This window comes from Thunnus maccoyii, chromosome 12 (assembly GCF_910596095.1).
Source record: "Thunnus maccoyii chromosome 12, fThuMac1.1, whole genome shotgun sequence".
Lineage (NCBI taxonomy): Eukaryota > Metazoa > Chordata > Actinopteri > Scombriformes > Scombridae > Thunnus > Thunnus maccoyii.
Window position 1 is genome coordinate 32,844,155 of NC_056544.1, and position 25,530 is coordinate 32,869,684.

The following is a 25,530-nucleotide window of genomic DNA, read 5'->3' on the forward strand; positions in this document are numbered from 1 at the left end:
TATGACGCAGTAGACAGTAGAGATGAGATATTTTCTCTGTCAGTGAGCATTTATACGACTTCCTGTTTGTGTTTTTCTGCTGCTCATCATCTGTCTCAGCTTCATATATTCAGTTTCTGCAGCAGAGACGTCAGAAGACGCTTTGGACTCTTTCCTGTGTGGCAGAAAACACGTTACACCAGTCTCCAAGAACTCAGTGCTGACTGACTAACACACTCACTATAAACACTAGGTAGCCTAGCAACAACCCATGATGCAACACCGTCTGGCCGTTAGCGTGTAACTGTTGACATCTCTGGTTGTAAAACTCAACTTCAATCAGAAATAAGGTGACGTTTGGTTTGTTGGAATCAAATGTTCAAAATATGACAACAACTCTGACGTCACAGCTCTGGATGGAGGCGTCTCCATAGCGACGGCCACTGAGGCTCATGGGAAGTGTTGTTTAGGACTGACGTCACATGTTGGTACCTGGCCGGTGAGCAGGTGTTGGGGCCCCTGCGCGGCGTGGCCGGGGAGCCCTGCAGCGGGCTCCTGCGGCCCTGGACCAGGTGTTTGTATCGGGGGTTGTGGCTGATCCAGCGGCGCAGGGCGTCGCAGGCCTCGCGCTGCATGCCGCTGTTGGTGAAGCTGACGGCGAGCGCCATGAGAGCCGGCAGGTTGTCGGGGTGCAGCTCCAGACACCTGCAGACGTCACATGTTCACACTTATAGATTGATCCTTCTTTATTTGTTCAGCGCCGCCATTTAAATAATGTTTATTAATATCTGAAACGAACAATGTTGTCTCACATTAATCAATTAACAACTTACCTCAAGGTGTAATTAAGTCTTTTCTAATTGTATTTAATTATCATCATGTCTCACCTCTGCAGAGACACGATGGCCGCCTGCTCGTTCTCGTTCTCAGCCTGAGTCATTCCCAGAACCTGCCACGCCTGAAAACACACGAAGAAGAAGAAGAAGAAGAAGAAGAAGAAGAAGAAGAAGAGTCAGAAACGCTTCACATCACTGAAGCAGCCGCCAGTGATCCACATGAAACAGATAACATCTGCTTCTCTGATAAGAAGCTTAAAGACATAAAAACTGAAGAGAGAGAAGTCGACTACAACTCCCAGGATGCTTTTCAGCAAGAAACGTCCAATCACAGAGCTTCACATTCACTCTTTGGGTTAGTTTTGGAATTCTTCAGTAACCATGGCAACAGGTTTTGTTTCCAACTGTAACAACAAAGTATTTTGGAATTCACACATCTGACCGCCTTCATCTCCATAGCAACAGCAGTTAAGGATCATGGTTATTGTAGTATTCAGAGCTGAAATCCACAGAGAACAGATGAGAACCTGCTGACAGCTCCGTTTAACATCCTGTTCATGAAACGAAAACACAAACACGCCCACACACTCACACACACACACACACACACACACACACACACACTCACACACACACACACTCACACACACACTCACACACTCACACACACACTCACACACACACACACACACACACACACACACACACACACACACACACACACACACACTCACACACACACACACTCACACACACACACACACACACACACACACACACTCACACACACACACACACACACACACACACACACACACACACACACACACACACAGAGCTCCACAATCACAAACCAACTTTCATGTATTTTGCTTCTTTTACTTCTCAAGTGCAACAACAAGTGCGTCTCTGAACTGAGAAGGAGGCTGTGTGCAGTAGGTCAGGTCAGCTGGTGCACACTGATTATATCTTATATGTTATATGTTATATGTCTCACTGTGTGGATGAATCCTGAACTCCTTCAGAGCTGTCAGGACATTTTTATTTTTAAGAAGCTGAAAGTCCGAGATAATCTTAAAACCCCCAAATCTGAATGAAGATTTCACCCTTAATACCATCCGAGAGAATATTATCTAATTTACATACATGCAGATGCAACATGAACACCATGACGCTGTTTGCTTGGCAGCACAGTTTGTGGTGAATTTAACCCTTTGTGCTTTGTGAATTACACGCTACCTTTTTGTCTCATTTGCACGTTTAGCTGCTGCAAAAGCCGCCCAGTCCTTTTATGGGAACTGGTGGTCAGAACATAAACATATAAGACGGTTAAATTATCCAGAAAGATTTATGTGCTGAAGATCAGTGAAAGACTGAAACGTAAATGCAGATGTAGATGCAGATGTGCAGCAGCTCCGGTTCACCTCAGAGTCCTGCGGGTCCTGCAGGATGGCGGCCTCCATCAGCAGGACGGCGGTGTTCAGGTCTCCCTCCCGAGCTTTCTCCTGACCCTCGGCGAAGGCGTTGGGCCAGTCTCTGTACGGGTTGTTGGTGTTGAAGTAGTAACCCTGCAGGAGGCAGAACCCAGTCATCCACATCAAAACCTTGATGGTTCTTCAAAGCTTCTTAAAATGAATCTGAAACTGTTGTCATAGTAACAAGTCCTGAAGCCCAAACAGCTGATCAGGACCGAGACGTTTCCGTCTGAACCACAAACATGAACTCATGTCTCAGTGTCTCATTTATAATGACAGATTGTCGATATTATGAACTAAAAAGGAAATTAAATTTAGTTTGAGCTGAAAGATTCTGACTGTTAAAGCACCAACAGTTTATTTTAAAACTTATTAAATAATTAACTGCAGGACTCACTTTGCAGAAAGTTGTTGATGCAGTTTAAGAAAATCAGACCTACGTTCCCAACACACCAACCTCGTTTAACAGCTGTCACATGATCAGCACTCAGCCAATCATATGAATGCTGATCATGGTTTCAACTCTGTACTCATTTAGTCTTCGTTAATCATGATCATTTCATTCAGGATCAATAATTAATTATCAAACTGCCTCAAGGAACCAAATGATCTGGACGAGAGTTGAGAGGATTATTTCAGCCTGAATGTTTGAAGCGACGTTTAAAGACCAGGACCTGTGTGACCTGCTGACGGAGTTCCTCAAGGCTCGATCCTGGAGCCTCTTTTATTCAACATTTACATGATCTCATTAAGTCAAACTACACACAACAATAAAATCAGTTATAATTATGATGGAAAAGACCAAATTTAGTTTTTTTCCTCCCCGTAACTAAGCAACAACAGTCCCACAGACGTGTTATATATATATACAAATCAATGACTGAACGTACTTCAGCTCAACAAACAAGAGTGAAAATATTTGTTTGGTGCATAAAATGGTGAAAAACATGGATCAGTGTTTCTAAAAGTCCAACATGACGTCTTCAAATGTCTCATTACGTCTTCAGAACTCAAAGATGTTCAGTTTACTGTCATCAATTATTAATCAATTATCAAAATAGTTGTTAATTAATTGACTAATTGTTGCAGCTCTGGTCTTTGTGTAATCATGGAGTTCAAATTAAATCAATAAAAAGACTAAAGTCTGTTTATTATTTATAATTTATTTATATTTTGTACTAATCTTTTATCTTAGTTCAGCGTCTGCACGTCGTCTGATTTATTATGTTTTTTCTTCACTTGTTTCATTGTGTTGTTGTTGTTGTTGTTGTTGTTTATCCTGAGGAGACAATAAAAGTGACCTTGACCCTTGACCTTAAATACTGGCGTCTTAAAAACAAGCAGACTTAAAGAACACGTTCACGCTTATTTCCAGCAGGTTTGTCTCTGAGCCGTCTGGTATTTATTCTCTTTTTCATGTGTTTCTGTGCTTTTATTGTGTATTTATGTCCTGTATATGATACACTTCCTGTTTAATGTTTTTAAAACATTATTTAAAGCACTTTGTTGCTTTTCTGTAAAACAGATGTTCTGCTGATAAACTTGTCTTGCTGAAGGTTTTTGGTTTGTATTTTATTTATTTTAAGATTTAAAAAACAACTCGATTTTTATGGAAAAATGTAAACTGTCATTTTATTTTGTCATGAACATCCAGCAGCTCATTTGTCTCTCTGTGTATCTGTGGAAATCTGTTTCAAATGATCGTCTTAATTGAAAAAGAATCAAGACATTTTACAATGAGAATCAATTAAAAAATGTAAATATGATCATTTCTGTAGATATTATCAATAAAGCACAGCTGTCCTACATTACAGAAGTACCTGAAATGTCTTATTATATTATTATCCCAACACTCAGTACATGCAGCGAAAAGCAGCACAACTCTCTTCATCTCACTTCTGATAAAAACTGAACAGAGGAACTCTGCTTTTTATTTTTATTTCACGCATGAACTCACGTCTGTCAGTTTTACTGTTGTAGTTTCAGATTAATGTTCAACAATTCACTGAACAGAAAGAGAGGAAACTGCTGCTCTGACAGAAGCCATATGTTCCCTGAACACCTCAAGGACAAAACACGCAGGTCACATGACTGCAGAGCCACAGAGCAACACACTGATACTGACTGAACGCTTGACTGTCCCGCTATCATTACAGACACCTGATCTAACCACAGACGCTCCACTGTCCCGCTATCATTACAGACACCTGAACTAACCACAGACGCCCCACTGTCCCGCTGTCATTACAGACACCTGAACTAACCACAGACGCCCCACTGTCCCGCTATCATTACAGACACCTGAACTAAGCACAGACGCCCCACTGTCCCGCTGTCATTACAGACACCTGAACTAACCACAGACGCTCCACTGTCCCGCTGTCATTACAGACACCTGAACTAAGCACAGACGCCCCACTGTCCCGCTATCATTACAGACACCTGAACTAACCACAGACGCCCCACTGTCCCGCTGTCATTACAGACACCTGAACTAACCACAGACGCTCCACTGTCCCGCTATCATTACAGACACCTGAACTAACCACAGACGCCCCACTGTCCCGCTGTCATTACAGACACCTGAACTAACCACAGACGCCCCACTGTCCCGCTATCATTACAGACACCTGAACTAAGCACAGACGCCCCACTGTCCCGCTATCATTACAGACACCTGAACTAACCACAGACGCTCCACTGTCCCGCTGTCATTACAGACACCTGAACTAACCACAGACGCCCCACTGTCCCGCTATCATTACAGACACCTGAACTAAGCACAGACGCCCCACTGTCCCGCTGTCATTACAGAAACCTGAACTAACCACAGACGCTCCACTGTCCCGCTGTCATTACAGACACCTGAACTAAGCACAGACGCTCCACTGTCCCGCTGTCATTACAGACACCGGGACTAACCACAGACGCCCCACTGTCCCGCTGTCATTACAGACACCTGAACTAAGCACAGACGCTCCACTGTCCCGCTGTCATTACAGACACCTGAACTAACCACAGACGCCCCACTGTCCCGCTGTCATTACAGACACCTGAACTAAGCACAGACGCCCCACTGTCCCGCTGTCATTACAGACACCTGAACTAACCACAGACGCCCCACTGTCCCGCTGTCATTACAGACACCTGAACTAACCACAGACGCCCCACTGTCCCGCTGTCATTACAGACACCTGAACTAACCACAGACGCCCCACTGTCCCGCTGTCATTACAGACACCTGAACTAACCAGACGCTTGATGAAACGTTCACTGTACGTAGGAGATCTGAGACATTAATAAATGCTGTTTGTGTTTCTGGTCTGTGATCTGTCACAGGTGTGAACAGATGTTTAATAACGTGTCGACATCAGACCACCTTCACCTCCGTCGCCGCGGTGATGTAACACCTGAGCGGAGGAGGGATTATGGGGGATTACTGATGCTGAGGCGAGAGGATTAAAATTACAGATTAATGCTGACAGAAATAATCTGTCATTATTAATAACGGCCTTCTTTCTTTGGAAATAAAAAGTGAGAGTTATAAAGGAGGAGTCGAACACAGGAAGTGAAATACGACATAACGTTAAAGGCACTCGGAGCGCCTCGTCTCTCACGCTGCCGTCAGGCGTGATCTGATTGGACGTCACAGTTCTGACGTCACTAATGTTTAGTCTTTATTATTATTATAAACCTCTTTTATTTATTATCATCATTATTATTTATTGTACTCTATTATATTCTATTAACATTTTACTGTTTTATTATAATCTATTTATTTTGTGTAGTATTTTATCATTTTATTGATTGTTATTTTTATTGATTGTATTATCTTTTAATATTTATCTTTTTTCTAATTTAACTTTTTGAATAATTTTGGCTTTTGACTTATTTTGGTGCTCATCAGTCTCCATATTTACCTTTATGTAGCTGTATGGTGCTATATACATGAAGTTTGATTGATTGATTGATTGATTGATTGATTGATTGACATCATCAGAGAGTTTCTTTACCTTCTCTGCAGGTGAGACGGCGGGCGGGATCGGCCGCTGACCCTCCGTCTCCTCCAGCCAGTTCCTCCTGGCGAGCTCCTCCCACTCCGCCTGCATCTTGTCCCAGAACTCAGTGTCCGACTGAAAACACAGCAAACACTCTGATTATTGATCGCTCTTCTCTGAGCGATCAATAATTCATCATGTGACCTCCAGCTGCTGACGGCCAGCTGTCAAAGTCACGTTTCAAACATTCTGTTAATTCAGTGGTTTGTTATTTCCTGGTGTTAAATCTATAAATCTTTAATGGACCTGAGATCTAATATATAAATATATAATATGATATATATATAAATGATTTATGATATAAATATATCTTTATAATGTGTAAATATATAAATGTGGATGAAACAACATGAATCATATAATCAGGAGAATTTGTTTAATAAATATCAATAAAAAAGAAAAACCAAACGTTGAAATATAAATAACAGAGTAAAAGTGTTTGTGTACATTTGAACTGTTTCATAAGATAATGACTTAAATTCAGTTCTAATTTATAAAACTAAAGTATAAGTGGATTATTTGATTTTGAAGCTGGATTAAATACTGTTCCTGCTGACAGCAGCAGAGTAAAACCTTTATGATTTAAATCAGAAAACTAAGAATAAAGTTGATTATTTCATTATTTGACTTCTCTGCTGGCGTCATTTCACTGACTTTTAAACTCAAAACGAGTTTGATCAACAGTTTTTGTGATTTTGAGTTTATCTTCACCTGAAAATGAAACAAACATTCACAACATTTTCTTTTAATCATTTTCTGGAAATGTTGTTAAAACTTGAGCTACGATTGGATGGAAACTTAACGACTGGAAACTTCCATAAAACCATTTAGAAACCAGAAGAAACAAACAGGCTGCAGAAGTTTCCTTCAGTATGACAGTAATCATGTTTCACTGCAGACTGCAGCTGATTCACATGATGTTTAATGGAGACTGTTTGACTAAATGTGAACAAATCTGATGTAAAAACGAGTCAGCAGATAAATCTGAGGGGTGGTGAGATGATTAATGGGAGAGGAAAGAAGAAAAAACAAAGTTTGATGCACAAATCTGTTTTCAGTTTTTGGACTTTTTCTCTAATCTTTGATTTTTGCTGAAATATTGGATCATTTGAACATTTATTGAAATGAAAGCATGTGAGAAGTTTAGAGGGAAAAATCACTATTTGGTGGAGCTGTTAACAACTCATAGACATGTGAAATGTGACCCCGACTACACACTGCTTTTTGTAAGACGTCAAAAGACAAAAAGGTTGGAAACCACTGGTTTCATCTTTAACAATGTGTTGTATTTTAAAAGCTTGTTATATTATCCATTGTGTCAAATCTTCATCTGAAAAGTAACAAAAGCTGTCAAATAAATGTAGTGGAGTAGAAAGTACAATATTTCCCTCTGAAATGTAGAAAGTAGCATCACATGGAAATACTCAAGTAAAGTACAAGAACCTCTAACTGTATTGAAGTACAGAACTTGAGTGAATGTACTACGACACCAGCTGACATCACTACAGCCCATCTGATGAGCTTTTATAGGGTCTTTCTCTGCTGATGGTTTTATTTTTTCTGTCATCATATTGGTTCAAACAGGCCGACATGTTGCATGTTTCCATCTGTCAGTTAACTCACAGAGTAGCTCACTGCTGAAACTAACTCCTGATGATAATAAGCTTTTAAAAAGGCTGTGGCATCAAACATGATGCTCTTCTCTTTCAGTTGTTCTCTGCAGCTTGAAAAAAGGTCTGAAGAAGAAACTGAGATTTTAGTCTTAAAATCAGATACTTAAGGAGTTCAGCCTGTGGTTAATATTCATTTATAGTGAAGCTGTGAGCTGTATGCACGACATGTTCATCATCTTATCATCATTAGCATCAATAATACTTTGCAATATCATGTAATAACTAACAAAAGGTTTTCCAGGCTTCCATGATTCTGTTATCAGGGACACTGAGGTTATTAGAAAGATAAAGTAACTAGAATATCAGCTTCATTGTTCTATAACACAAAACAAATTCAGATCAATTTATCCTAAACTCATATTTCAGTCTGTGTCCTTTATGTCCTGATGTTTGAATGTCAGACTCTCTGATCTCTGTCTGTCAGTCGCTGTGGATTAAAACACCTGCAGCTAAATTCAGAAAATGTCGGCTGTGATGAGAAACAAGAGAGTAGGAAGAGCTTTTACTCAGCGGCTCGTCAATCAGACCAGACAGTGATTGGTTCACTGAGCCGAGCTGACAGGATTCAAGAGCAGAACAGCATGAACTCATCGACACGAGTGTCTGAAAATTACATGTCTGACGGAGAAAATCTGCACTTTAATCACTGAGCTGTGAGCTCGCTGTGAGCACCTCCAAACTCACCGAACAAAAAACACCATCATCACTGCCATCATCATCCTCATCATTATCCTGAAAGATCCTGAAAGATCCTGAAACATCCTGAACCATCCTGAAACATCCTGAACCATCCTGAACCATCCTGAAACATCCTGAAACATCCCGAAACATCCCGAAACATCCCGAAACATCCTGAAAGATCCCGAAACATCCTGAAACATCCTGAAACATCCTGAAACATCCTGAACCATCCTGAAACATCCTGAAACATCCTGAAACATCCTGAACCATCCTGAACCATCCTGAAACACCCTGAACCATCCTGAACCATCCTGAAACATCCTGAAACATCCCGAAACATCCCGAAACATCCCGAACCATCCTGAAACATCCCGAAACATCCCGAAACATCCTGAACCATCCTGAAACATCCTGAAACATCCTGAAACATCCTGAACCATTCTGAAACATCCCGAAACATCCCGAACCATCCCGAAACATCCCGAAACACCCTGAACCATCCTGAAACATCCTGAACCATCCTGAACCATCCTGAAACACCCTGAAACATCCTGAAACATCCTGAACCATCCTGAAACATCCTGAAACATCCCGAAACACCCTGGACCATCCTGAAACATCCTGAAACGCCCTGAAACGCCCTGAAACATCCCGAAACATCCCGAACCATCCTGAAACATCCTGAACCATCCTGAAACATCCTGAAACATCCTGAACCATCCTGAACCATCCTGAAACATCCCGAAACATCCTGAAACATCCTGAAACATCCTGGACCATCCTGAAACATCCTGAAACGCCCTGAAACGCCCTGAAACGTCCTGAAACATCCTGAACTGTCCTGAAACATCCTGAACCATCCTGAACCATCCTGAAACATCCTGAAACATCCTGAAACATCCTGAAACATCCTGAACCATCCTGAACCATCCCGAAACATCCTGAAACGCCCTGAAACGCCCTGAAACGTCCTGAAACATCCTGAACTGTCCTGAAACACCCTGAACCATCCTGAAACATCCTGAAACATCCTGAACCATCCTGAAACATCCCGAAACATCCTGAAACATCCTGAAACATCCTGAACCATCCTGAACCATCCCGAAACATCCTGAAACACCCTGAACCATCCTGAACTGTCCTGAAACATCCTGAACCATCCCGAAACACCCTGAACCATCCTGAACTGTCCTGAACCGTCCTGAAACATCCTGAAACGTCCTGAACCATCCTGAACTGTCCTGAAACATCCTGAACCTTCCTGAACTGTCCTGAAACATCCTGAGCCAACCCACACCCACTCCATTACTGGGACTTAATGACTCATAACATGAACCTTTGAGAACTTGTGGTGGTGGTTACCATCCCGAAACACCCTGAACCATCCTGAACTGTCCTGAACCGTCCTGAAACATCCTGAAACGTCCTGAAACATCCTGAAACATCCTGAACCATCCTGAACCATCCTGAAACATCCCGAAACATCCTGAAACATCCTGAAACATCCTGGACCATCCTGAAACATCCTGAAACGCCCTGAAACGCCCTGAAACGTCCTGAAACATCCTGAACTGTCCTGAAACATCCTGAACCATCCTGAACCATCCTGAAACATCCTGAAACATCCTGAAACATCCTGAAACATCCTGAACCATCCTGAACCATCCCGAAACATCCTGAAACGCCCTGAAACGCCCTGAAACGTCCTGAAACATCCTGAACTGTCCTGAAACACCCTGAACCATCCTGAAACATCCTGAAACATCCTGAACCATCCTGAAACATCCCGAAACATCCTGAAACATCCTGAAACATCCTGAACCATCCTGAACCATCCCGAAACATCCTGAAACATACTGAAACGTCCTGAAACATCCTGAACTGTCCTGAAACATCCTGAACCATCCCGAAACACCCTGAACCATCCTGAACTGTCCTGAACCGTCCTGAAACATCCTGAAACGTCCTGAACCATCCTGAACTGTCCTGAAACATCCTGAGCCAACCCACACCCACTCCATTACTGGGACTTAATGACTCATAACATGAACCTTTGAGAACTTGTGGTGGTGGTTACTGCTGTGTTGTGTTTGTTGTTGTTGACATGTGATGACACAGCTGCTTGACCAATCACAGGTGACAGCCCTACGAGTACCTGGAGCTGAAGTTAATCCCACCTCCTAACGGTGCTGATTTTTAGCTCCTGGAACTTGTCTCCGTTGGAGAACAGCGGGAACAGGAGGAAAACCAGAGACGACAGCTACAAGTTCAGTTACAGGTCGGAGAGTCCTGTTAAAACACCACAACTTACTACGAAATATATGACCTAACATGAAAACCAGTTAGCACTGAGCAGTACTGTCCCAATAGTTCAAATAGTTTGAAATAATTAGCAAAAATTAATGGATACACAGTTGAAATAGTTAGCATTATATTAGTTGATGATATTGCTAAATTGCCCACTAGTATCCACTTCTAATGTTACTGGACATCCACTTTGACGGGTGGTGTTAGCACCAACCAGTTAGTCTTCATCCTTGAAGTCTTTCCTCTTGTCAAACCAAAAAACACTTTCTGAAAAGCAGAAATTTCACCTTTGTGTCTCTCGTCTTTTTCCAGTATTGAATGAGTTCTTTGTGGTCGTGTACCAGTGAGTGTTTTCTGCCCGCTGGCCTCAGGGGGCAGTAATGAGCAGATTACAGGTTCACCAGGATGAGGCCAAGAACACCCTGCACTCCAAAACTTACTTCAGATGCAACTTGACTCACAGACAACGTTCAGTAAGAACAAATAATATCAGCTGATTAATTACTATCAGATTATTTATAATAATAATACCAATATCGGTATCAAAGATCCAGAATTGGTCGGAAACGAATGAAGACATCAGAATCTAATGGTGGATCTGAATTGGGATCTGTTTGGATTAATTGATGAGTTATCACTGCAGTTATAACATGTAAGTGATAGTAACGGGCTGCTGTCTGATTCCTCCTCGGTGGATATCAGCTGGTATTTCAGCTGGTGTTTTTGTCTGTATTGATGGAACTCGTGTGCATCCAGGCACCATCTAAGAACGAGTATCTTTTTGTAAACACTCAATTAATGCTCAGGTTTGTGTGCGATGCAGACATGGAATTACTTGCTGTATTGGTGTAGGGGGACGGGTCTGCCCATGACATCTTGATGGAGAGTGTACTGGTTAGAGCGTGAGGAGGGACGGCGCTCTGCTTGGAGACGGCGGCCGCTCTTTAAAGACGTGGTTGACAGCAGTCGTCATGGGACTGCTCAGGCGCAGGTGTGTGTGTTAAATATGAAACATGTCCACCCTGTTTATTTTAGCCTTCACTTAAACTGGTACAGCTTATCAGAGGGATGTTATGGGACGTGCACAGCTACTGCATAGAGGCTTACTAATGACTTAGACTCCACTGCTTGCAGGGTGAAACCAGGAGAAGGTCTCTCCCAGCGGAGGATGTGACGGCTCATTTCATCAGAAACAGCTGATCAGCTAACGTGCTTCAGTCTGTTCTCTTTCTTTTCCCTGAAATCAACACAGACAGACAGCAACCTGCCTGTAAACAGCTTGTAAATAAACGTGCTGATTAAATTCTGCATGTTGAGAAATAAAATAAGGGAGCTCAAGTGTCTCCAGTAACACGGACCGGATCTCCGGAACTGGAGGCGGCTTGAATCCTCTGCAGAGACGCAGCTTCATTAAAATTCAACTTGCTTCATGAATGTGCGTGCTCCGTACGCCCAGTGGAGGTTTTTTACTTTTATTATTTATGACTTTCTTTAAGAGGCCACGTTACCTCTGTGACTGGTGTCAGATGACCTGATATAACTGGTACCAGTGTCTCAGCCTGTTAGCCTGCTGGATGATGATGGTGATGTGAGGTTTCTGAGCAGGCTCCTCATCCGCCAGACGTTGTTTTGTCTGCATAGTAAAATATTCATACGCTGTACAGCTCAATGATTTTTCTTGTTTTGACAATCTGAGTAATTTAATTTTTGTTTGTTCGAAGCTGCGCCCGGCGAGGGGCTTACACCCGAACCGGCTGACTGTCCACTGCACATGCTCAGTGCAGGTTTCTAGCCTCATATCATCTTTATATAATCAGCTGCTCGTTCTATCTTTAGTCTTCATGTTGTTGCTGTTTCTGCATCATCACATAATCTTCTTCCTCTGATCTGATTTTTTTTTTTTAAATCTGTTTCTTTATTGAGGTCATTTTATTTTAGTCTCATCTGAATAATCCTTCCTGTTATTGTCCTGTAAAACATTCGGATAATATCAATAAAAATATGAAGTGAAGCCTCCGACGTATGACGCTGACGGACTCTAAAACATCAGAAATCACATTTTAATTAAAAACTATAATTTATAACAACAAAACAAATGAATTAATGCTTGTTTTACACTTTTAAATGACTGATGTGTTCAACTGATTTAACGTCTTTTACGTGTTTCATCACATTTAAACAAAAATACAATAAACTACTGAATCAAAGTGCAGTGAAACAAACTGCAGGTTTCGCAGGATGCTGCAGATCAGCTGATGATGAGATGTGAGAGCTGGTTCATGATGACGGAGGAGAACCTGAGAGCAGCGCAGAGCTGCTGGATGTGCAGTTTTTAAAGGAAACAGCTGATTATATTCTGGACGAGGCTCATTGTTCTGTAATAATTATCTGTCTGGAGCAACGTCCTTGTATTTTTAAGTGGATCTCTGAGTTTTTTTCTTCTACTGCAAAAAATGTTTTTGCAATCTGAAACATGCAAACGGCAACATGTCGAAAAAACATGAAAGCATCAGGAGAGCAAGAGTTCAGACTGTCAGACACCTTCTTCTCCAAACATTATAACTTTAATCTCAAGATGTTCTGACTCTCCATTAACAGTCGTGTGAATCAGCTCACAGACGACTATCACTGATCACTGTCACACTGAAGGAAACTTCTGCAGCCTGTATCTTCTCTGTGGATTTATGGAGGTTTACTGGTGATGACATCAGAGGTAATGACCTCCTCAGGAAGTGTACGGCACACTGAACCATGTCAATATGAGTCTCATATATGACCTACATTCAACACGACTCCACATGAGTGATAATGTTGCTCCGTAACTGCTGGATGTGGAAATAAACTGTTTGCTAACAAGTTCAACACATCAGCCTGAATGTGTCAGTGTAGCGTTCACTGCCACAACAAAACATCAGTTAATGCAGGTTTAAAGTTGATCAAGTTTGTTTATGTCTGTCCAGGTGTGTGTGTGTGTGTGTGTGTGTGTGTGTGTGTGTGTGTGTGTGTGTGTGTGTGTGTGTGTGTTTGTACCTCAACAGCAGCCTTCGCTCTGACAAACTCGTCCTCCAGAGACTCGTTTCTGGCCAGCAGGGAACGAGTCCGTCTGCACTGTCTGGACGCCCCACAGTCCTACACACACACACACACACACACACACACACACACACACACACACACACACACACACACACACACACACACACACACAGGAAGGTCAGCCAGCAGTCATCAGGTAAAACAAACCCACAGACGCCAAAAAAACTTGTGACCAAAGTCAAACAGACTTTAAAACAGACGCCTGAACTAACCACCAGCTGTTTCTGCAGGGAGCGCTCTATTATCCCACGCTCCCCGAACTACACACTGTCCCTCTGCACTCAGTGTGCCGTTCAAACCCTATAGTGAGTAGTACTGCAGTGTGACCTGTGTTGATGATATGAAGTCGAGATCGTCGAAGCTGTGGATGTCGAAGGACGTCTTCATCACTGGATCCGTTTTAAACTCTGCAGACCTGAAACACAGCAGAGAGCAGCGTTGGGTGAAACAGGCTGCAGAGTTCATTACAGACACAACACACTGTTCTTACAGTCTGAGCAGCAGTAAAGTTGGTCCTGAGGGCCATTAAAGGATCAGTCTGCTGATTTTCTATATTTGTCTTCCAAACCAACAATGAATTGATCTACTGACCAGTACCGTGTGTGTATCAAAGCTGACATATCTGATTAAAAACAGGTCAGTGAGTCACATCGCTGCACTGGGTCACATGTTCCTTCATCATCAAGAGTTTGGTCACGTTAGTTTGTTTAGAAACGGCTCCAAAGACTAATAACAGCATCACATTTTCAGTCTCTGGAGAGTAGTTCTGTGTACGGCAGACGCCACTGAGCGTGTGCAGGAACGCGGTTCTGTTTACAGCTTCACTGCTGCAGATAAACAACCTCTGACTTTATACTGAAGTTCTTTTGAGAAGTTTACAATGTACTACACAGAACTACTCTCCTGAGACTGAAAACGTTTTACTGTTGTAGCTGCTGGAGGTGGAGCTAGTTTACACTACTTTATATACAGTTAGCTAGTTTAGTCCAGTGGTTCCCAACCTAGGGGTCGGGCCCCTCCAAAGGGTCAGCAGATAAATCTGAGGGGTGGTGAGATGATTAATGGGAGAGGAAAGAAGAAAAAACAAAGTTCTGATACACAAATCTGTTTTCAGTTTTTGGACTTTTTCTCTAATCTTTGATTTTTGCTGAAATATTGGATCATTTGAACATTTATTGAAATGAAAGCATGTGAGAAGTTTAGAGGGAAAAATCACTATTTGGTGGAGCTGTTAACAACTCATAGACATGTGAAATGTGACCCCGACTACACACTGCTTTTTGGTCTATTTCATGGACCAAATAATTATAATTAATGTGAAAAAGCCTCCGAAAGATGAAGATGAGTCAAACTGAGGTCCTCATGTTCGTCCCTGCAGACTCTGTGGACGCTTAAACACTGATGCAGGTGTCATCTTTGACTCTGGCGTTGGTTCTGATGAAGCAGGATGAAGGTAAAAGCGTATTTTTGTGTGTTTTTTACCACAGCAGTTCACTGGAGGAATGGTGGGAGGTGCATCTCTTCTCGCATCTCCTCCTGCAGCCGCCGTCCTCCACGTCCAGGTTCACCTCGTCCCATTTGTCCAGAGGAGACGACAGACTGACTGTGAGCACATCAACAACACACGTTTGTGAAGACATGTTACCGCTGTATTCAAACTGAGTTCTGCCTCTATGAAGCTTTGGAGGGAGCTAAATATGAATATATCACACTGTACTGATGTTTTCACTGTCCATCAACCGTTTAACAAGAAGGAGACAGACGTTGACAAAACTATAAAAACAAAACACAAGAATTTTCCTTAAATGTTTGACGCTTTCATTACAATAAAAACCTGCCCTGCTGTCTGGGTGTAAAAGGACAAAGAGGTGAAGCAGGGAGTTAAATTCTCATCAGAGTGAAAGCTCAGATTAAAGTCGGCCTCGACTGGTTTTTTACTCACAACTGACTGGATTCAAAGCTTTTAACTAAATGAGCGAGGACGTGAGGAGAAGCAGAGACGTGAAGCTAAAAACAAACTGTCTGACCTGGAGTCTGTTACTCTGATGTTTGTTTGGTTCTGGCAGAAAACCAACATTCAGACCAGAAAAATAAACTTCACATTAAATCAAAGTGGTACAAAAACAAAAAAAGTTTTTAAAAATGTTCAGTATCTGTACCAGTATGGAACCTTTAAAGCTTCATTTATTGACTTTTTGTCCATTTGCCTGTGAACTCAATATCTGACATATAATCAGCTTATGAAGCATTTGTGGCTAACATGTTAGCAGACAGCAGACAGCAGAGCTTCATCATCCCACTGACAGTGTAAATTATTACTTGTGGAGTTCCTCAGGGTTCTAGTCTCGGTCCTTTATAGTTTTATTTTGGTTAAAGCTGCTTTGTTTTGTCTTTTTGTTACTTTATTTTTGGCTGCAGCAGAAACAAGCTGTAAATTAGCATGATATTTGTTTCCACCTGATGAATCTAACCCTCCTTTTAGCTTCCAGACACATATTAGAATTAATTTAATGTTCATATAATAGTATGAATTAGTGGAGCTTTAACAAACTAAGTCAAACTACTCAACGCATCAATGTTAAATAAAGAGTTTAGTTAAATCAAATGTTTGAAAGTGTTGAGGATGGACCAATAGCTGCAAGTTCTTTCATGTTTATTGTTAAACGGAGGTGACAAAATGTTCTTTCTGTCAGGAACCGCTGCTCTAAACGTAGCATTTAAAAACACACAATATGTGTCCGTTTGATACTCGGAGCAACAGACACATTTCAGTTGTTAGATTTGGCTCTAATGACCTGCAGAGTGAAAACGATCCAGGTGATGTTCTTTAATTCATTCATGACTCCTACATACTGTTCAGGTCAAATTTGACCCATTTTTACATTTGAGAGCAGTAAAAGCAAACTAAACACTTTTCTTTTCTCCTGTAATTGTGTGACGTTTCCTAAAGTGACCCAGAATATACAAAAATGGAAATATTTCAACTTTTTGTGCAGCTGATTTTTACATTTGTATGTTTCATTCTTCACATACAATAACGCTTGTTATGTTCTCCTGTTTTATGTAACATCGGACCATATTATTGTCTGACTGTCTATAAATAAATAGTGAAAACCTAAAGAACAAACTGTCTCTGCTCTCTGAAAGCTTCATTATGGTTTAATCACCCATTTATCAATGATTGATGAGGATCTGTGGTTCTGAAGGAACATGTGAAGGTTACGAAGCAGCACAGATCCTCTGCTGCGTCATAAAGCTGAGTATGTTCATACTGTGTCCTCCCAGGCTGTGGTACCTGAGTCCAGAGAGATCCTCTCAGGTGTTCTGGGACTGGCAGGAAGCTGCTCCACCTCCACCTGGATCAGCTCCGTCTCGTCGGGTCTCATCCGGCGCCGAGGGCTCCTCGAGCTGCCCTTCCTCCTCAGAGGGCTCCTCCTGCGATCCTTGTTGCCGCAGCTGCCGACGCTGCTGCCGACGCTGCTGCCCCCGCTGCTGCTGCCCCCGCTGCTGCTGCCCCCGCTGCTGCTCTCCCCCGGCTCGCTGAGGTCCACCAGGTCCAGAGCTGTGGACAGGACTGCAGAATGGAAGGACAGAGGATTAATATCCGACAACATCGAAGCGTTATCAGACAATCTGCAGCTGCAACTTCATGGTCTGTTTAGAGGCTTCAGGTTCTGCTGCTGTTTTCTGATGTTTGACAGGCTGGTTGTCGTCTTCCATCGAACAGTGATGCTGCTGAAATTACATTTTAATGTGTGAACACTGTTGTAATTCCACAACTTTAGCCTGTTGGACCAGAACACAAACACACCAGGCGTCAGTCAAACAGAAACGGTGTGCTGATGTTGATTTTGTAAGGCAACAACAACAACAACAGAACTTTCCATCAACCATAAATGCAGCAGGCTGCTGTTTATCACCTGCTGGTAACCAGTAAAGAAACGTCTCCAAGTCCAACACAGAACATATGTTCACGTTTGAGTAACTTTTCAGCCAAATGAGTATTAAAATAAGCTGCCAGCCTTCAGATACAACCCTAAACTAATGAAAACTCCTGAGAAAACACATTGAAACTATCTGCTGACCCATTTTATAGATGATTAACCCAGAAAATAATCAGCAGATTAATCGATAATGTAAATAATTGGTAGTTGTAGCCCAACAATAAATGATAAAATACAGTATTATGTGCATATCGGGCCTGATTTGAGCTCCATCATGTGACCTTTACTTGTCATCATCAAACTGTGGAAACATGATCTTCAGTTTGTACCTGAACAGATGAGATTTCAGCTGCTGTCTCCACGTTTAGCCTCAGTTTCAGTTTCTGAGACGTGGACGGTTTTTACAGAAACAAACAAACAGAGCAGTTAGTCTGCTTAAGACTCCTAATGAACGCTGTGAGGAGGACGGGGCCGACAGGAGGACAGAGGAGGTCAGAGGTGTTAATTAATGGCTGCTGTACCTGCTGAGTTGGAGGTGACAGATGGGCAGAGAGGAGGAAGGAGGACGGCCAAGGACGGAAAGTTAGAGGAGAGAGAGAGGAAGCTGGACCAGAACAGAGAGGAAGACCACCAACCGACTCACCCACAGAGACTAAACACAACTTCAAATGAACTGGGACCCAGTTGTGATGCACTATGGAAATGGTCTTGTTGTGTCCTCAACACAAAGATATTCAGTTTACTGTCATAGAGACGACAGAAACCAGAAAATATTCTCAAGAAATAGAAGCTGCAATCAGAGAATTTTGACTTTTTTTCTTAAAAATTGACATAAAACAATGAATTGATGAATCAACTGCAGCTGAGTTGCAGCTCTGATCATCATCGTTTTAATCTTCATTTCTACACAAACAGAACCTGAGACTTTCTTTCTTTCCTTGTACGGATCAACTGAGCGTCTACGACATGACGCTCACACTGAACGTTTCAATAAAGTTTATTCAAACAACATAATGTTGACAAAAAGAGAAAAAGGCAGCGTTACTTTATGCAGCTCTACTAGAAAACTATTTCTATTTTGCATCACTGTGAATGTCCAGGAGAGACTGTCTATTATATATATATTTATATATATATACATAACAGACAATATATATTAGATTCTATTTTAAACATATCTGTAACATTTTATTCATAAATGCATCTTTCCTTACAGCCCAGATTCCCGTCTGACCTCCAGCAGGCTGTTGAAACCATGTTTTAAAACTTCATCCACATCCTGCAGCGTCTCATTCAGCAAACAGTCAGCTGTAAAGACTTTTATCTGCTAGGTTCAACTAGCCCCAAATTTCAATATTTCACATAATAATTTATAAAGAGAGATTTCCCAGCAGAAGGCCTGACCATCAGTCTGATCCATCTCAACACGACGTACAGCCTCCGACCACAGAGGGTGAAAAATAAACAGGATTATTATTCTCAGGAAACAAACACATTCATATTTTTTGACATTAATTTATTTTGGTAACGCTTTATTTTAAAGGTCTCCTGATTTTATACAGATTTCCTGGAAATCTTTTGAGTAATTTGCAGGAATTTAAATTTTTAGGACATTTGGTACAAATTATAAGAAAAAAACTGAAAAAGTGTTTAAGTTTAGTTCCCATTATAGACCATCTGGGTTCATACGTCACACTGTTAAGACTCTTGACAGTTAACTGACAGAAAACAGTCAGTTTTCAGTGTCGTAGCAGATCAGGTTGATTCTGTTGTGTAATTGTTCATTCTCAGGATGATGTCATGTGGTAGTTTACAGGAAATGTGCTCGTTATAGAGTTTTTAATAAACTACCTAATATGCTAAAATGTAGTTTGACAGACAAAACTCCTCACTGAGAACTGAGTATTTTCTGTCAGTTAAAGAAAAATGACCAAATAAACCAACTCAACACTTTTTGAAGTTCTTTCGAACAATTTGAACCACCTGCAAAATACAACAAATTACATTACGTTACATGTTACGTTACGTTACAACAAGTTACGTTACGTTAAGTTACAACAAATTACATTACGCTACATGTTACGTTACGTTACAACAAGTTACGTTACGTTATGTAACATCAAGTTACGTTACTACAATGCTTAAATCAGTGCGTAATGAAGTGTACTGATGTATCTGTTTCATTGGAAGATGAAGTTTGATTTGTTGCTGCTTGGAGACATTTTCAGTCTCCAATAATGTTTTTTCTAATTTATGGTTAAAAAAATCTACAAGCTGGTTTTTTGACAGAAGCAGCTACAACAGTAACATGCTGCTCTAACACTGATGCTTCACTATTAATAATCTAATGATGTCATATATAATAATGTATTGCATATGACACTGACTTGTATGAACTTGTCTAGTTGCGTGACACAATTAAAATAATTTATTCACAAGTATAAAAACAGGTGGGTGCAAACAGAGCAGAGAGGATGGAGGTGTTTGTGAGCAGCAGAGGATCCTGCAGAGCTGTGGAGGACAGGGTGTGTGTGTGTGTGTGTGTGTGTGTGTGTGTGTGTGTGTGTGTGTGTGTGTAATTACGGGAGTCTACCTGCTGTGTTGGAGGTGAGGGGTCGGGTGGAGGGGGCGTCACTCCGGCTCTCCAACAGGAAGTCATCGATGGAGGGACTCAGCAGAGGTCGACTCTCCTGCTGCTCGCCGACCAGCTAGAGACACAAACACTGAGTCAGACACATTCTCACATCTGATGGAGCTTCATCACTCACCACCATCTCACCCAGGATTTCTGTCATTATTGTGGCCGTAAATGTTTGACTTTGCAGCAGCTTTTCTCAAAAATTGTGATATAATTTGTGATGTTTTATTTGCTCTTTTTGTGGTAAAATTGCAGGAACTGGGAAAATAATGTGATTTATTTAAACTGGTACCAGTGAAGAGTCGTATGTAACGACTTCCTGCAGATCACAGAAACAACTATATTTCAGCTGAACATGAGAACCATGAGGACTCAACGTTCTATAAACAGAAAATACTGTACTTGAGTTCCATTTATAACCTTTATTAAATAAACTTTCAGCTCAACATCAGCAGCAAATAAAATCATCAATAATGTTATTAAAATAAATCTAGTTGGATGTTTATGTTTGAGGCAGATTATGTCTCCTGACTCACTGAATCAAACCTCATCTGGGAACATTTGGGAACATTTGGGAACATCTGGGAACATTTGGGAACATCTGGGAACATCTGGGAACATTTGGGAACATCTGGGAACATTTGGGAACATCTGGGAACATTTGGGAACATTTGGGAACATTTGGGAATAGTTTTGCTCGTCTATGGCATCGTGTTTGTTGGCAGGTGAGATTTGTCGTCAGTTGCCGCCACACCAAACGCCACGATTGGTCCAAACCACAAGCAGCTGCTGATTCAGACGTTTCATGCAGAAAAGTTGCTGTAATTTAACTGAACTGCAGCTCATAAATATTGTGGAGATTTCTTGAATTCCCGTTAATTATAAACTAAAAATTTCCTGGAGGAAGTGATTTATGAACCACAGTCTCTCTCTGGTGGATCAGGATCAGCTGTAACATCAGGCTGCAACAAACAATTAACTTCTTGGTTAATTGATTAATCGGTTGGTCTATAAAATGTAATAAACAAACAAAACAAAATGTAATAATACAGCGGGAATATTTACCTCCTGTTATGTTTCTTTTGTGAGGCTAAACCAACAGTCAGGAGCCCAAATGAACATTAAAGCTGTTTTTCTTGCTGTAATCATTCCTCCTGTTCATACTGACCATTAGAAGATCTCTTCATAATGACCTTACAATGGAAGTGATGGAGGACAAAATCCACAGTCCTCCTTCTGAAGCTAATATGAAGCTTCAGCGTCCAAATGAGTCAAATCAAGTAGATATCTTTCAACGTTACAGTCTTTTAGTGCCAAAGTCCCTCTTTTTGTTACTATACTTCCACCTGCAGCTCAACAGGGAAACACTGATCAACACGTTTCACCGTTTTTCTGACATTTTATGGACCAAACAACTGACCGATTAGTCAAGTCAATAACAGATTCATTGATACTGAAAATGATCCTCAGTTTCAGCTCCGAAGATCAACGTCTGAAGCACCAATAAAGTCAACTGAACAAATATAAACGAGTGATTTCATCATGTCTAATTAACCCAAACCAGCAGTCATCCCCAAGCTGCTGCTGCACTTATAAAATTATCTCTTATTTATCATCCATCTGTCGGACATCATCCGACAGAATCAACATAAATGCGGCTTGATGACAGCTGTGACATTTAAAAAGATCAATCACACTGAAAGTTTATCCCACAACCGGACCTGCAGTGAGCAGCTCTGTCAACACTGTGATGTTTGTGAAGCAGCTCTATGTTCCAATATACAATAAATCTTATAATCTACAAACTAAATGTTCCATTTTTTTGAACTTTTTTATCAGCTGCAGCAACAACAAGCTGACAGCAAGCGCTAATCTGTTAGCTTGATGCTAACATTTCACTTCCTGGCTGAAATTCCACTTTTACAGCATCATTGTGTTTGAGGTTTGTATGAAATGATGCATTTCTACTGGTTCACACAAACACTTTCACTCTTACTGAAGCTACGTTCAGGTTCCACATGTGTTTTAAGAACTGGCAAAAAAAAGGAGAAAAACAGCAAGTGAGAAAAATAAAAGAAACATCCACAGATCCCATTATAAAAGGACGACGTGATAACTGGAAATGTTTCTAAATGAGTCCCAAACTCAGGTTTCATGTGTCTTTAAAAGCGTAAAGAACTATTTTGCAGTTGTGTTTGTGTGAAAGCCTGGAAACATTTTCAGAGAGCAGCAGAGGACTCAGTGATACAAATTTAATCCTTAAATCCATTCATGTGCACAGCTGCTGCTGATTTCTGAGTTACAATCTCTTTAAATGTTTAATTCATCAGAGCTGCTGCTGACGGGACAAACGCAAACAGCACGAAGAGAAGAAGAAGAAGAACTGACGACAGGCTGAAGGAGTTTAAACTCCAGAGGTGGAAGAGAGTCAACCAAACATTTATCTGTCTACACATGATGTCATACTGCTGATCAGTGATGGAAAGTAACTACGTACATTCACCCAAGTACTGTATTTAAGTACAATGTTGAGGTACTTGTACTTTACTTGAGTATTTCCATGTGATGCTACTTTCTACATTTCAGAGGGAAATATTGTACTTTCTACTCCACTACATTTATTTAACAGCTTTAGTTACTTTTCAGATGAAGATTTGACACAATGGATAATATAACAAGCTTTTAAAATACAACACATTGTTAAAGATGAAACCAGTGGTTTCCAACCTTTTTGTCTTTTGACGTCTTACAAAAAGCAGTGTGTAGTCGGGGTCACATTTCACATGTCTATGAGTTGTTAACAGCTCCACCAAATAGTGATTTTTCCCTCTAAACTTCTCACATGCTTTCATTTCAATAAATGTTCAAATGATCCAATATTTCAGCAAAAATCAAAGATTAGAGAAAAAGTCCAAAAACTGAAAACAGATTTGTGTATCAGAACTTTGTTTTTTCTTCTTTCCTCTCCCATTAATCATCTCAACACCCCTCAGATTTATCTGCTGACCCTTTGGAGGGGCCCGACCCCTAGGTTGGGAACCACTGGACTAAACTAGCTAACTGTATATAAAGTAGTGTAAACTAGCTCCACCTCCAGCAGCTACAACAGTAACATGCTGCTCTAACACTGATGCTTCACTATTAATAATCTAATGATGTCATATATAATAATATATCAGTCAGAGGGACCAAACCACTACTTTTACTGCAATACTTTAACTACATCAAGCTCATAATACTTATGTACTTTTACTGCAATACTTTAACTACATCAAGCTCATAATACTTATGTACTTTTACTGCAATACTTTAACTACATCAAGCTCATAATACTTATGTACTTTTACTGCAATACTTTAACTACATCAAGCTCATAATACTTATGTACTTTTACTGCAATACTTTAACTACATCAAGCTCATAATACTTATGTACTTTTACTGCAATACTTTAACTACATCAAGCTCATAATACTTATGTACTTTTACTGCAATACTTTAACTACATCAAGCTCATAATACTTATGTACTTTTACTGCAGCTTCAGACCAGAAAACATCAGCACGTCTTTAGTTTCTGGACCAACCAAAGATTTTGTTCGTCCTGTTTTTATGTTCATCACTTATTGACTGACTGTATTAATATATATTGTTTTTTTATTTAGTGTCTCTGTGGCTCCACTAACGTCATGTTAGTTTCATGTCTTGTTTGTTTCATTTGAACACTTCAGTATTAAATGTACCGACGGTTCAGACAAAGTCTGCAGAGGTAGAAACTGTGGAATAAACTAAACCCAAATATCTGACATCAAGCTTCTGTGAATTGCTTTAAGAAACATCTTAAAACTCTTTTAGGTAGAACTACTACTATCAGTTTAAATTGTATTACTATTATTCTGCCATTTGTAACATTTAAATAAACTAAAAAGTAGTCAAATTCTGTACAATTAAAGTTATTATTTGATGTTGTGGTCTGAGCAGACTGGTTGATTAACTGGTGTCACTGGAGAGCGATCGTCTTCCACTGTGGACCAGAGCTGCAACTAACAACTATTATCATTATCCATTAATCTGTCAATTATTATCTAAATACATTGATAAGTTGTTTGGATCAGTGTTTCCAACATGACGTCCTCAAACGTCTCGTTTTGTCCACAACACAAAGATCTTCAGTTTACTGTCACAGAGACTAAAGAAACCAGAAAATATTCACATTCAGAAGCTGCAATCAGAGAATTTGGACATTTTTTCTTTTAAAAAAAATGTAACAAATTGATTAATCCATTATGCAAACAGTTGGCGATTAACGTAACAGCTGGCGACTAACTGATTAATCGACTAATCTACTGCAGACACAGAAACACTCGACCAGACATCTGTGAACTGAAAACATGTCGAAATGTTTCATCGAATGTTTGTTTACCAAATTGCCTGCAGCTCTCCTGGGGTTACTGAAAGGCATTCTGGGAAAACGGGACAAAGCACAACCTTGAATTCAGTCGGAGGCCTGATTTAACGGGACCCACAGATCTGTGTGTGTGTCTGCCTTCCTAATCCTAATCCACATAGCCATGTACGTCCGCATGTCAACTGGAATACGCTTGTATTTAATCCTGTGGGAGAGCTCAGCAGCACGACAGTCCGTCAAACATCATCCAGACTCATCAGATATCTCACTGCGGAGACAAACGTCCACTCAGATACCCTGAATCTGACAAAGTGATTTACAGCGAGGAGATCATTTATAAAGGATTAAAACACGAAGTGAGAATATAAAAATACAAATAGGGCTGGGCGATATGAACAAATCTCATATCCCGATAACAATACCTATCCCAGTATAGC

General features: G+C 40.8%; 1 protein-coding gene across 2 annotated transcripts in view; it reads right to left on the reverse strand.

Moving 5' to 3' along the window:
- Window positions 1-25,530, reverse strand: part of pex5lb (peroxisomal biogenesis factor 5-like b) — a 50,647-nt gene that overhangs the window by 2,710 nt on the left and 22,407 nt on the right. For both annotated transcript variants that reach the window (XM_042429210.1, XM_042429209.1), the window contains 9 exons: window positions 20,643-20,757; window positions 17,401-17,679; window positions 15,588-15,708; window positions 14,433-14,520; window positions 14,040-14,138; window positions 6,304-6,423; window positions 2,240-2,383; window positions 867-937; window positions 472-684 (listed from right to left, as the gene is read on the reverse strand). In XM_042429210.1, coding sequence (XP_042285144.1) covers window positions 472-684; window positions 867-937; window positions 2,240-2,383; window positions 6,304-6,423; window positions 14,040-14,138; window positions 14,433-14,520; window positions 15,588-15,708; window positions 17,401-17,679; window positions 20,643-20,757 — 1,250 coding nt within the window. The remainder of the gene's footprint in view (window positions 1-471; window positions 685-866; window positions 938-2,239; window positions 2,384-6,303; window positions 6,424-14,039; window positions 14,139-14,432; window positions 14,521-15,587; window positions 15,709-17,400; window positions 17,680-20,642; window positions 20,758-25,530) is intronic.